This window comes from Triturus cristatus, chromosome 3_2, assembly GCF_964204655.1.
Source record: "Triturus cristatus chromosome 3_2, aTriCri1.1, whole genome shotgun sequence".
Taxonomy (NCBI): domain Eukaryota; kingdom Metazoa; phylum Chordata; class Amphibia; order Caudata; family Salamandridae; genus Triturus; species Triturus cristatus.
This window is the reverse complement of record NC_140584.1, coordinates 819126690-819141822: the sequence shown is the minus strand read 5'-3', so window position 1 is coordinate 819141822 and position 15133 is coordinate 819126690. Positions and strand designations below refer to the sequence as shown.

The following is a 15133-nucleotide window of genomic DNA, read 5'->3' as shown; positions in this document are numbered from 1 at the left end:
GGCCTTCTCATACTATTCAGTTGCTGTCTATGTCTACAATGTGGACCAGCGATCTGTGGTCTGTGTGCCACATCGTGTATTCCACCACCAAGATTTCATTCGTCACGGAAGAAGAAAGAAGAACAAATGATGCTATATGAACAGATCAATGGATTAATGAAGATTGATATCTCTTGAAGGGCAAGTAGGGGACAAGGAGGGAATGTGGAAATATGGATTTTTCTGGTCAGTTATGTCCCCTATCTTGGACCCCAACGGTTCTATGTGCATGTCACAAGTACATGTATGTTCCCTCCAGTTCCAGTTATGAAGACGCAAATACATGTGCGTCCACCATCAACATGTCTTCTGTCAGATCCGCCATGAATAGGCCGGATATTCCACTCCTAAGTATGAAAGGCCACCGGTTTTATATGGTTCACTTATGCCATTTTACAGTCCAGGCAAGTAGGCCCTGATTCTGTCATCAAAACTCCTCTTGCCTTCTGCCTCTGAAAGCTCCAGTCTGAGCCTGCATCTGTGACCATGAACTTTGTCTCATTCTCTGCGCGGCTCACGAAGCCTGACATCAGCCTATTCTCTGCCAAGTACTGTATTTCACCTTCGAATTATCTGCTTCCCCCTCAGCCGATGCATTCCTGCCTAGTAGTTTAAGTAAACATTCTTCCAGTTACCGAGCAAAAGGCCCGGCTTCTCTGTCCTCATGCAAGTAATTCATAGCCCTGTTACCATGGAATATTCCTACCCCCTCGCATTCAGTGTAGACACTTAGACGCTTGTACACGCACGCACAGTCAGTATAGAATAGATTCTGTCCGAGAGTCCTTCTTTTATGGATAACATAGTTCTTTAAACATAGGATGTTAGATATGATTTGGGATTAGGTTGACTTGACCCCCCAGACTTTTTGTCTCCACATGTAGAGCTAAATGTCAAGTCCCCTTCACCCCCTAGTTACACGTCAATTACACGTCATACTGCTGCGCGCGCATCTAGGCCAAGTATTATCTTATAGATCCACCTATGTATGACATCATAACCAATTATGTTCCTTTTTACTCTTTATTACACCCATTTCTGGTTACGCAGACAAATCGTCATTTTCCTTATCACTTGTTACGCCTACTGCATTCGCTTCATTGTAATGTATGTACTATAAAAGTTACTTCTTGTCAATAAAGTATGTACTTCACTTCCTGAACCCCCGTGGTGATGGAACTTGGAGCATCCGATTATAATCGATCACTGGAATAAAGCCCATTCCGAACCTCTAATATCACGGATTCTGCCTCTCATTTACTGAGCTATTTTATAATGTTTCTGTATCAAATTCAGTCCAGGTAAAGGAATTTTATTTACCACACTACCTTCAACCCCACTCTCGGGTGATGGTCAACGGTGTGCTCTCTCCCTCATTCCTCCACTCCAGAGGTACTAGACAGGGGTGCCCCCTCTCCCCCCTACTTTTCCCCCTTAGTATCGAACCCCTTGCAGCGGCAATTAGAGCAAACCCTACAATCCAAGGGATCCCTTTCACAGGAGAACAGCATAAAATTTCCCTATTCGCTGATGATGTCCTATTATCTCTGGCAGATCCGGCGACATCACTCCCACCTCTACAATCGGAACTAGCCCGATTTGAAACAGTAGCAGGCTTCAAAGTAAACTTAGGTAAGTCCTTTATTCTCAACCTCACACTCCCGCCAGCAGAATTGCAGGGTCTCCAACCTCTCACACCCCTCCAGTGGACCACCTCCTCTATTCAGTACTTGGGCGTCCAGATTACACCAAAGGTGGGAGGTCTATACTCGGCCAACTACCCTCCTATGCTCGCACATATCCAATCAGAGCTCAACAAATGGAAACCCCTCTTCCTCTTGTGGTTGGGTCGCATTCATGCCATAAAAATGACTCTCCTCCCCAAGCTTCTTTACCTATTTCAAGCCCTACCCATTGAACTGGAGAGAGACTTCTTTCAACGTGTCAAGACTCTGATCTTGAATTTTATATGGCAAGGGAGACGGGCGCGCTTCTCCATTATGATACTGCGCCGCTCTAGAGAGAGGGGTGGAGTCGGACTTCCAGACATACACTTGTATTATAAGGCCGCCCAATTACGTGTACTGACAGAAGGGTCAAAATATGAATCAGACAAACACTGGCTGCATATGGATCGTAGTGTGACAGGACGGACCATATGGGATTTGATCTGGCGCCCCAAACAAGATAGTCCTAAGAATACTTATATTAGCACTCCTACACGCACAACACTTAAGGTATGGGACTCGGTGTCGGGCGACGAGAGATGGACCTCCTTTCCCTCCCGCCTTCACGCCATTGCACTTTAATCCTGCATTCCCTCCAGGACTACAGTCAGGTCCTTTCGATGCTTGACGATAGAGGGGATGCCTAGCTCTAACACACCTTTTCCATAATTTTGACCCCCTTACTTTTGACAGTTGCAAAAGGGAGTACAACCTACAGAATACCGCTACAACCAGCTACTACACTGGGCCCTCACACCACAAAACCGGGAGGCCGCTATCCGTCCCCTGACAAAATTTGAATCCTTTCTCACTAAGGCGAGCTCCATGAAGGGCACGATTTCCTTTATATATAAGTTTCTCCTCACCACTACACTCTCTCCATGCCCACGCTACATGTCAATGTGGGAGGGTATCCTACAACGAGATATCTCGGACGAGGAGTGGTCCCACTTATGGTCTGACATCACGAAGTTCAACCACTCCATCGAACTCAGGGAGGCACACCTTAATACCATGATGGACTGGTACCTTCATCCCTCCAAACTTCGACAGATCTTTCCCGGGTCCTCTGATAGGTGCTGGCTGGAATGTGGACTTCTGGGAGACTTCCAACATATCTGGTGGGATTGCCCACACGTAAGGCCTTTCTGGGAAGAAATCCTCGCCCATATGAAAGACATGCTGGGATACCCTATCCCAACTAACATGGCGGATGTCCTGTTGGGACTTCCGGACCCATCCTTAGAACATCAGACCTGGGCGGATAAAAAGATCATGTGGCTCTGTATAGGGGCTGCGAAGTTTACATTAGCAGCGGCATGGAAAAGGAGAGAGGCCCCGGCAATTTCCCTCTGACATTCTAGGTTATGGAAACTCCTGAGTCTACAGCGAACGTCGGACATCTTCAGGGATGATTTTAAAAACGTTGAATTCAAATGGGGCCCCCTTGTCACCTTTCTTTCCCGTTAGGGCGCTCCACCTCTTCCAGATATGAAGTGCAGCCTACCAAGCAATCTTCAGTAGGTGTTTTTCCTCTTCTTTGATGTGCCGCCACCATGTTGCGGGAGGGGGGTGGGGTGTGGGGAGGGGTTGGTTAATTACTTGGTGTTCATTGCTCCACAGTTAGGAGCCGTTTCTACTTCACTGTAGTACTTTCTACACAACACCCTCGATTCAGAAGGACTCCAGAGAGAGCTGCCACAAAGGTCGATGGGGCATTTCTAGCATTACTTACCGCAATGTGCAACCCTGTTATGTTAGACGCTGTACCCCTAAAGTGTGCATTCCAGTATGTTTGGGCTGGGGACTGGCCCTAGCGATATGCATGCCTCTTCACGGTGTCACTTTTTGTAAACATTCTTTAACATTCCTCATGTGAAGAACGCGATGGTAATGTAATACGATGAACTTTGTCTAAAACCTTAATAAAAATATGTTTGAAAAAAAATATATAAGCAGCAATTTGTCAGAAGACATAGCCTGACATTTGACCTCTGTCTTTGAAGCACAGTAAATGTGACAAGATAAATACAGGATTTGAAGGCATCTTTATTTATTGCTGCGACTTTCACGACTCACCAAAATTAACTTGCACAAGTTAGGAAACTATGGTCTTAATGGCATGTTTTGAGAGTAGTTCTCTGCTATATTGCTTTTAATTTCATTATTATTTTTCATTTTACATGCCCAATGTTATGTATTGTCTCACTCTACTTAGGTTTTTCATGTTTTATGTTTATGCAAATATAGAAACATTAATAAATATCGCAGACCCAGCGAACATTATCCAGGACTATACTAATGGTACAGTGTGGATGCCTGCTGATGGATGTATGAGGGTAACTATGGATCTAGACCTAGGAAAGTGAGGATCTAGGTCCTGAAGAATGTCAGGGACCCCTTCAGGGATTGTTACACAGGGTGAAACATGTCGATCCACCAGATGCAAGGATAATAGTCAGGCCAATGCATCACAGTAATTGTTAATCATCTCTTTGGTCCACCTTGAATAAACAGGAATACATTAGGCTAAGGGCTTAGCGTTTTTTATGAGCACTTACTAGATCCTAGTTCCAACAAACCTCAATACCACAGGGCAGGGAAAGTACTCATTCGCCACTAGAAGCATGACATCTAGGGTGGTGTGTGTGGCCGTGCCTTTCAGGGTTTTGTGATTTCTCTTGGTCCTATCTAACCCCGATACAAAACATGGAAATAGGGGCCCACAGAAAATGGGTAATTCCCTGTGAGTGACTTTCCATCTAGTCTCTCTGAGTCTGGTTAAGTTTGCTTTAAGTGTTGTAGTGTACAGGTAGAAAGGTTGCAAACAACCCTTCTCTTCCTCTTGGGCTCACCTCCCTTTTCATAGATGTGGGCCTAATGTTTTAGGCCATCTATACCACCAACCAGCCCTACATGCAGTTGGATATCAGTGAAACCTCTCTCCATACAGGCAGGAAAAACTATGCAGCTCTCTAAGGTTAAAGGCTAAAACATCTAAGATCATCTCAAATTTGGGAAGGCATTAAAGACCTGGCTCTTCCCCTACAGATGATACAACATCATACTTACACATGAAGTAGAACTAACCTCTACACAAGGTTAGTAGGCACAACCATAAGCACAACTATCTCTCACATCCTGTGCTGCACTCCTAAATGCAGCTACACAATCACCGCAACAAGTTAAGAGAAAGCTGCTGGTCGTTACTCTCGACATTTAAACACTTCCCATTTATCCCACATTTGAAGACTATTCTAGTTCAACCATAAACGACTATGCTTTGTAAGCTGAAGGGTTTCTATGTTTCCCTCTTCTTTACTACACTACACACTCAAGAGCAGCTACATGTGACATGATAAGAGCACCACTCTGGTGACCATGTAAGACGTTATGACATAAGCGACACTACAAACCTATACCCTTCTGGAGAAGCACAACTTATGCAGTAGTATATATTATCCCACTACTGAAAGCACACATCTGCGGTATGATGTGCTCCATAACTCATCAACAATTTATTAAACACTTTGTAGGGTGCACATTTCAAATAAAGAGCGTGATGCGAGAAATTCAGGAAGGATCCGGGGGGGGGGGGGGTGGGGGGGGGGGGATATATGGGCTCTTGCACAAAAATACAATGTGCAGACATTTATATTTTCCATGGGAATTATTTGCAAGAGGATGCATATACATACAGAGATTACAAAGAGTGTTATGGCCACAGAGTGTGACACAGATCTACCCACCCTGTGATACATCTCTTGCACACCTTACCCTGAATTTCATGTTAACATAGTAATCTGTAATGATTCTAGCATTCTTCCGAGATTGCCTCATGCAGCCAACACTGGGTGGTTTGATGAAGATGACGTAAGGCTTAACTTCATGATTTCGAACACCTTGAATAGCCTACAAAGGAAACCATTCAATGATAAATGTGCTAGCACAACAGATATTTTATTGACATTTATGGACCATCGGTAGATTCCTGGGACATCTGCAGAACTTTCACATTGGGCAAGGCATTATTGTTTATAATATAGATACATTTGATTCATTGGTAATTATATACCAATCTTATGGGATGCATTCAAATGTGACATCATACACTACTTACAAGGTTTTGCAAATAAACAACTAATCATATTATAAAGGCAAAGTATGTGTTGACCGTGACCAGTTACTCCTGCTTTCAAAAGGTTTCTTGCTACCGCATCAGTGTAGAGCTCCTGCTCTGCCACTGAAACCCCACAAACATAATATTTATTTATTTTCAGTGATTTACTACACCAATGCATGGAAAAGGGAGCAGAACAGTGGCAAACAACACAAAAGAGATGTATTGTACATAAATAACTTAATGCTATTACTTGAGTGTTCACAGCTCAAATAAGTATTGTTTTGCAAGAAGTACACAAAATCTAAAATATATAAAGATATGCATTAGACTCCAGAAATGTATAATAAGGAAGGGTATGTTCTGACATACACAGTTTATTTTGGATTGTTATATAAACCACAAAGCATCACTTCATAAAACAATGTGAAGCATTATGTTGAAAAGTTATACAAATAATCTTTGAAAGATTTCTTCTTATCACGTAGGCAAAAACCACATATTCACATTTACATAAAACAACAGGATATCAGTCCATGCAAACAATAAAACCAATCACATTGAAAAACTTCACAATTTGCTTAAGAATTTTCACAGTCTTTCGTACACCAACTACAGAATGAAGAATCTTGATACAGTATGATCAAAGGGGTTGGCAATACAAGATATAAAGACTGAATGACAAGCTCAAACTTGGCTCTCTTTTAGAATCAGGATAATATATTTCCTGTGAGAACCTTCATTATAATGGCAGAAAAAGATAAAGAAGTGGTTGATTCATGTATGTTAGTGGTGATCTGAGTCATAGATGGTAGCAACCGATAGTGGATAGTGCCGACTCTAAATCTAGTCAGAAGATATCGCTCACATAAATTATCAATCTGCATCAAAACGGTCCCTTCCTATTGATCTCCATCGACAGAAGGTGTTGAAGACCCATTTCATATTCGCGTTCACAATCTTTTTGAGCTTACTGAATAAGTCCAGGCGTCCCAGGGCCGAACTAACGCCTCTGATGTGTTCCAGCCATGTACTCTTACTCCACAGTTCCAATATAAGGCAATCAGATAACATTTTTCTATTTCACCCCACTGCAGGATTACATCACACTGATAACCACAACAGAATGAGGTCCGCTTTATATAGCCCTTCGAGTACTCAAGGCCCACCACCTCGGGCATGGAAATGATGGAAGTGAATGGGGTAACGCTAACAGTCATCTTAGAAATTAATATTTTCCTTCTGATTATGAAGTACCTTTAAATTTCTGCCCCATAGGACACTGAGGGAATGCATGTTTAGAACAGTTAAGATCTGGGTCAAATTTCCATGGCTTTCCCTTTCTGTGAGGCGAAAAATCATTCCCCGAGTTTCCAGAAAACTAATTATTCTGCTAGCAAGACATCTGCCCAATTCAACTTGGCATTAAAAGATGTAGTAAGGTAATAAAACACCTTTACAAGGCTGTTCTGTGTACTTTCTCTATTCATGCTTTTGGACCATTTCTTGGGTGGAGATTCATAAAATAAGATTTTACTATTTTATTTCAGCCCCAGATCTTTCATACATGCTGCATAACATGTGATCACATCATGAAACTTATTGGTTGTTCTTAACAAAAGGAAGGCATCGCAGGTATATGGCTACTACCCAAACTTGGTGTTCCCTGATCATGTATTCTCGAAACACCCTCCAAGAAGCTTTTATACCAAAAAAGATCCCAGGATACCACCCTGACCTACTTTTCTTGTGGAGCCAAAATATTCTGTACACTTCCCTCCTGGGATGGGTGGATGGATATATATCGGAGGCCTGCCTATTTGGTACAATTGGCTTCTAGTGTAGTAGGCCCAGTGTAGGATTTTCAGCTATAGTAACCTCAATTCGGACTTAATGACTACATCCTTACGATGCGTTGGATAGTTTTAATCAAACCATTGTCAAAACTTTTTTTGTCGTTATTTCCCAAATGTTTGTTCTATTTACGCAGTCAAAAGTTGTAGTTAAATTCACAAAGGCCAAATGTAAAGTGCCCCATTAAACACTCACATATTTTAGGATTAATAAGAACAGTGCCCAGGCCAGGTCTTAAGTCGTAATGTGTCTCAGTCAAAATCCCTCTATCTTGTCTGCAGAAGCGCCAAAGGAACCCTAACAAAGGACCTTGCCCTAGGAATCAATCAAGGTGACTGGGCAAAAACATTTAAGGTTATCCCTGGCTCCCTTAAAAATTGGAATAATGATGGGTTTATACCATGAAACTGTGATAAAAGATGTGCCATTGTCTTGATGCAACAGTTGACAGAGGGCAACAAAGATTTTGAATATGCTTACAAACATCCATGGACACTCTGTCAAGAACTGGGGCCTTATTACTTGGACTAGCGTCTTGGGCATCGAGTATTTTACCTGTAGAGAGAGTCAGGGGTTCTTCAGTGTTTGGGAGGACTGGTGACTGCATAAGGTGGAAATATTCTGCATTGTTTTGTTTAAAGACCAATAATACTGGCTCGAAGTTTCACTATAGAAAAATATTGATCAAAATAATGAACAAATGAGGATGAACTGGTACTTGATATTGGTTTTAGTTAATACTGTCATTTGTAATAAATATTACTATGCACATCGATTCCCAGAAACATCACCAGTAGCTTCAGTTATATCTTGCATCCTTTTACCCTGATTCCATGATTTGTTAACCCTTGTGTCAGGCCCTGTTTGGGGTAGGGTGGCACATGTCAGGAAAGGACTACTTGGCCCCAACTGAGCTTGAGGGCATTTGTCACTGGTGTCCTAGAGTCCGCCCTAGTATGGCTCTGCAAATTAGGCCAAGAACATGACTCAAGATAGGGAAGTCGAGCAGGCAAAGGCCTCTCGGAGGTAGTGTGGGGGGTGGAGGGGCAAGTGCTCAGATCTCAACAGTCAAACAATGGCCTCTATACAAAGGGTTAAAGTAGGCACTGGAAGGGTTAAGCAGATACACAACACTAACCAATTGATTGGTGCCCTCCTTCGTGTTGCTATAGCTGCCCATCACTTACTGACTCCCCATGGCATTTTATTAGTAACAGTAGCTACGTTTATCCTCTTCTACCACCACCTACAGGCTAGTAGCAGGTTGCAGATGTTATACCCCCCCCTGCAGATACATTCTTAGCTCTGGCACTTGGGTGTGTGGTGGAAGAGTAGTCTGGGTCATAACTGTTGGTCTGCTGACATGGATAGTTGACAATCCTTGTGGTGAGTTTGTCAGGTGCAGGACTCTCTTCTTGGTCGCCTTCTTCCCTGAGTACCCTGAATATTTTGCTGTGTGTCACTTCCAATAGGGACTTTGATAGAATTGTTTTTTAGTAGGAAGGCAAGAGGCACTAAACAACAACTCTTTATGAGTATCTTAAACATAGACTAACTCTCAGTAGACTTTGGTGCGCCGTCTGCTTCAAGGCAATGACGTAGATGTGCCATTCCTGCACAGCATCAACATTCTCAGGGCCTTCTCACCCTGTGGTCTCATGATGATGTGCAGGGCAGAACCTCTACTGTGATCTACTACCTCATGCCAGTGTTGGGCTTCACTTCTCTTCTGATGCTTGAGGACATTATTACTCTTTCCACATCCTCCAGACTGCAGGGAGCATCTGTGGCATCATTTGTTTTTGTATGCATTGGTTTCCTCAGCCTAACCCTTTTTGGTACATTCTTAGACAGGAGACTTCCAAATAGCTACTCTTAAACCACTTTCATCTCCTCATCTGAAACTTTCAGTTCGCACTGCCAAGCACTCCCAGCTATTTTTCTGGTGTGTAGGCCCAGGTTTGTAGATTGTCAGTGTTCTTACTACATATTAAAAACTCATGCGTCTGCCGGTTCCGGTGAGTTAGGTCTGCGTGGTGGGCATTGCATGTCTTTCTGGCATGGGATGGGTGATCAATAGGATGGGTGATCAGAGCCCTCTCTTTATCTTTGCATCGGTTCACCCTACATATTCACCGTTGTATGAGCATGTCTGATATTAGCGCATGTGCTAACATCGCATGTGGTTTTATGTACATGTATTCATATCAAAGTGTAACTACAACAGTTTCTTACATATCCGCGACCTACACCAGAACACACTCAAAAACATGAATTTCTTCTCAGGGAAAATTCAGGCAAATCATTTAAACCAATGGGGCTGAAACCTGGGCTTTTATCCCTTATCGAAGGAGTGAAAGTTTGCCTCCTGTCCCTTTGATTGCTACTGTCCAGTATAATTGTGCAGCATCTGGCATGCTTACAAATATCCACATTCTGTTTTCCTTCAAGGGTGGTCATCAGAATCTATGTGGTGAAACTTACCATCACCCTTCCTCTTATACTTCTGTTATCTTTGTTAAGACAAAAGGATTTACATATGGACATCCATCTGATAACGACTTGTTTGGATATCCCATGACCCAAGAAAATACACAATTGGTCCCACTTTCAAATATTCTTAGATATAGCTATGTCATAGCATAGAACATTTTGCGTTTAGCACCTGAAGTGATTTATTTGCCACCTTATGGCGGCATTATATGATGTTCTTTATGATCCGAAAAGAATGTGAATCACTATAATGCTGAGTACTTGAGACTCGCCAGACTAGGTGTTGAAGATCTGAGAAAATTTGATTTACAAGCAGTGCCACAGAGTGCAAGACCTTCACTTTGTACCAAATGGCGGCTCTTACACTTGGAACATGTCAGATAGAACACTCTTTGTGTAACAGGAGTTGTTTTAATACTACATAGCCAGCAATTGAGTGTGTATGTTTATTGATTCATTTACAATATATTTTTGTTGTGAATAATTAGGAATGTTTTCAAACTAAAAAATGTAAAAACTGTTGGTGGATTTGACATTATATGATTTTATATATATATATATATATATCACTTAAAAAACCATAGGTTTCACACAAGTTATAGTTAGGTGGACATTTCACTCGTAAAAAACCAATGAAATTCCCCCGTTATAGTTAGTTCAGATAACTATAACTCGCGCGCCCGCAATCCACTGTTCATGACGTCACATATTACATCACTCATGACATGGTCAGTGGCATCACTCATGACAGCACTGATGACATCATCTTTGTGATAGAGTGGCGGTCGCGCGAGTTATAGTTATCTCAACTAACTATAACGGGGGAATTTCATTGGTTTTTTACGAGTGAAATATCCACCTAACTATAACATGTGTGAAACCTATGGTTTTTTAGGTGAATATATATATATATATATAAAATCTTCTTGTATACAGATTCAAAGTGCTGGGAATTTTCAATTGTGTCTTTGTAAAGCCTGAAGAAGGTGGTTGGACCTGTTAACACCACCGAAACGCGTCGCTCCTTGGTTGTTTATAAAGAAATATTTTTACTTTGTTATGCTACTTGGTCGTTTTTAAAGAAATATTTTTACTTTTGTTATGGAATCGAAACATACTTCATAATAGGATCATATCCCTAATTCTGATTTAAGATGGACTGTTAATGTTGATTCCTATAATTGATGTGCACTTTGTTTTTAAAATATACTTTGTTGTGTATTTTCTTGTGCAATAACACTGAATGCATTGGTGTGGTATTGTTTTTAATATCAGAGCGGATTGCTCAATGTGATTTCTTCACTTATTAACTTGTTACTTATTATATTGAATTAATTAACACACATTTACATATTTGATTGGTTGGCTATTGTGATAAGCGCCTGGTGTCTGAGTGAAAAGTGAGAATTTGGTGTGCGATTTATGCTTCCCAAATAAATTCATTTGTTAGACATAGTGTCTCTTACACTTGGAACATGTCTGATAGAACACTCTTTGGCAGAATAAAAACATTGTGCAACAATCTTCCTGAATGTCTAGATGATTCAGACACCAAAGGACTAAGGGCCTGATTCTAAGTTTGGCAGTATGGGAGCGGGCGGCATGCCACCGTACCACTGCCACACTGCCAAAGCTCACTGCCGGCCGCCCGCCAGATAGCGAGTTTTCTCGCTGTCTGGCAAGCAGTCCTTTGGTGTTTCCACAACGGTGCGGCAATAGGAACGCCAAAGCAAGTTCCTGCACCGCATGGACGGTTAAGTCCATGCCGTGCAGGAACTGGGTGTACTTGCAGACAGGGGGGCACACCATGAACCCCCCTGCATGCATCCCCACGGCCCTGAGGCATCAGGGGGTCCTGTAGGACCCCCTTAGTTCCCTCAACACCAGCCTTTTCATGGCAGGCTCACCGCCATGAAAAGGCTGGCAGTGAGGAACCTCATAATATGCTTGGCGGTGCCGCAATAGCACCACCAGCATATTACCGCCTCACACCGCTGCACCTATTGAACTCCAAACTCATAATCACATATTTCCAGGATCAGAGAGGCTGAATTGCCCCAAGTCCTATGCCATTATGTGGGAGAACACAGTTGGCATGGCCTCCATATTGAGATGACATAGCTTCCTAGCCCAAAATGTGGCTATTGAGGTCAATTTCCATCTATCGCAACTCATGCTGGATACGACTCCTGGGAATGAACTGGTGAAGAAAAGCATACCTAAAAGCCTTTAACCAAAAATTCAAAATCTCGTCCCCCGAGTCTCTAGTGCCACCGTTTGCTGGAGAAAGTTCAGAATTTTGTATTTTGAGTTGTTGTGAATAAATCCAGTTGAAACACTCCACAGGCCAAAGAAATCTCTTGCATCTAAATTTTGTTTCCATCCAGCTTGTGGCATGCTTCACTTTCTAGCACAGCATTCCCAGTATATGTTCTGCATTATAGCCTATGGCCTTTGTAGTACGGCAGATGGGATAACCACCATGTTCTGACACAGTATCATGTCTGTCAAACTTTAAATCAGGCCCTAAGTCAAAGATCTCCTGAACACATGACATGCAGTAAAAAATGTGATGATTGCCTTCAGTGGTAGAAGTCTGTTTAGCTTGTTGGCCACATAAAAAGGCCTAACCCATGTAAAAAGGCCTAATCCATTTGGATGCGCGCCTGCATTAAAAATATACTGTTAATACTACTATGTTAAATATTTAGAGGATTCCTAACAACATGAGGCATAACTGAAAAGCATGAGAATCTACTAAATACTGAATTCTGGAGAATTTACTCTCAAAACGTTGGGGACATTAATAGAGTGTAATGTGTTAGTTCATACCTTCTGGGGAAACAGCTTGCTAAATTCTCTGTATCTGGCGGGTCGCGGTCCCCGGTCCGTCACGGCAAACTAGTGCCGATTGTTGCGGAGGGACTGACGCGACTCCGCCCACTTTCCACATCATTTCCGGCTTGGGGGTATATGGTGTGGGAGATTCGGCGGCCGCGCAGCGGACGCACCGCTGGCGCGCCAAAGGCAAGCCCGTCTGCGCCCGTCCGCGTCTGGAGCACGGCCAGCGCCAGCCATGCTGCTGGGATTGATAGATTGAGCCCCCTAAGGTGGTCACGAGAGGTACTTCTAAACCTCCAGGGAGATGTTTGTCGGAGGGCGCATTAGCTTGACTTAGCTCATTCCCCATTGCCACACTGCTGCAGAGAATGTGGACAGACTCTGACTCAAAATAAGATGACTGGGGTGGGGCAGGCCTCCCAGGGTTCACTGCCTGCTCAGAAGACCATTATTAGCTTAGGTTTAGTTAATTGCAGATCGTTACCTAAACATGCTGATGAGATTTGGTCAATTTTAATTGAAGGGAAATGGGATGCCCTGTTCCTCACAGAAACCTGGCTGAGTGTGGACGCAATGACATCGATCTCACTAGCTACCCCGCCAGGGTTTAAATTGTGTTTTGCGAATCGTGAAGGGGGAAAACGAGGTTGGGGGGGTGGCTATTATCTTTAGAGATTCCTGGGAGCTTGTGTCTTCTGCCCCGCTTCTCTTGCAGGGTATTGAAGGCTTCCATTTCTGCTTCCAGATTAGCCCCGCATTTGCCCTGGCTGGCATTCTAATCTACAGACCGCCTGCCTGTGCAGCGACCGCCTTGCAGTCTCTATGTGATCTGATTGCCCAAAAACCAGTAGTCTATTCCAATTTTTTGGTTTTGGGCGATTTTAACCTACATGTTGATGACCCGGATTGCGTACAAGCGACGCAACTTGTGTAGTCTCTAGAGGGGGCTAACCTCTCACAAGGGGTGCTCTCTCTAACACATACGGCAGGCCATACCCTAGATCTTATTTTCTCGAATCTTAACAATATTGTAATAAGGCCCCCACTTCCATTGACCTGGTCGGACCACTCCCTAATACCCTTTTCAATTACCCTTCCGACTGTTAAGTTATTAAATTGCATCCAGGTTGTGCAAAAAAGAGACTGGAAGAAATTGTCCGCGGAATCCTTAAGTCCTAGACTGAGAGAGAGTTATCCTCAGTTCTCTCAGGACCCCAATTCGGACGCAGCCTCGCTACATCAATGGATTGCGGACGCAGTGGAGGCTGTTGCACCAATTAGAACGGGGAAATCTGCAAGATGCTCTCCCTCAGCGCCATGGTTCACTGCTACACTGAAGGAACAAAAAAGTAAATGGAAGAAACTGGAACGCCAATGGAGAGTAGCCTATTGTGGTTTAGCCAAAGTGGTTTACAAAAAAGCCATAAAAGAATTTCACAAGGCTTTAAAAGGTGCCAGACGGGACTACCTTGTTGCACGCATCCAGAACGCAGATCACTCCTGCACAGAGGTTTTTAAAGTAGTCCAATCCTTCTTTAAACCTAAGGCAAGTGAGTTGGAGGTTTCAGCGTCTGCCGGACGCTGTGAAAAAATTGCTAGCTATTTTGATGACAAAATCTCTAAAGTTTATGACTCCTTTACCCCTTCCGAGGCCACTGTGAAACTGGACACACCAGTAGATGGTGGTGAGAGGGCAACACTTTCAAATTTCATCCAGATCTCTCATCAGGAGGCACTAGGGGAGATACAAAAATGCAGGTCTGGCGCGCCAGAAGATCACTGCCCGCCAAAATTTTGGAAAATGTTAGCTCCATCTCTGATCGAGGGCCTTCGTCATATTTGGAATACCTCTCTAGAGACAGGCATCTTTCCCAACTCCTGGAAACACGCAACTCTTCTCCCTCTGAGGAAGAAATTAAATGGTGACCCAGGCGACCTTAGTAATTTGAGGCCTATTTCCCTGCTTCCTGCTCCGGGAAAGATGTTAGAGAAATTGGTTCAACGCCAGTTATCCTCTTCTTTAGAGCGGAATCGGGCTCTACATGACACTCAATCTGGT

General features: G+C 43.1%; 1 protein-coding gene across 8 annotated transcripts in view; it reads right to left on the bottom strand.

The window, feature by feature from the left end:
• Positions 1 to 15133, bottom strand: part of MPP4 (MAGUK p55 scaffold protein 4) — a 397034-nt gene that overhangs the window by 47711 nt on the left and 334190 nt on the right. For all 8 annotated transcript variants that reach the window (XM_085648977.1, XM_085648979.1, XM_085648978.1 and 5 more), the window contains one exon: positions 5544 to 5678. In XM_085648977.1, the coding sequence (XP_085505103.1) occupies positions 5544 to 5678 (135 nt within the window). The remainder of the gene's footprint in view (positions 1 to 5543; positions 5679 to 15133) is intronic.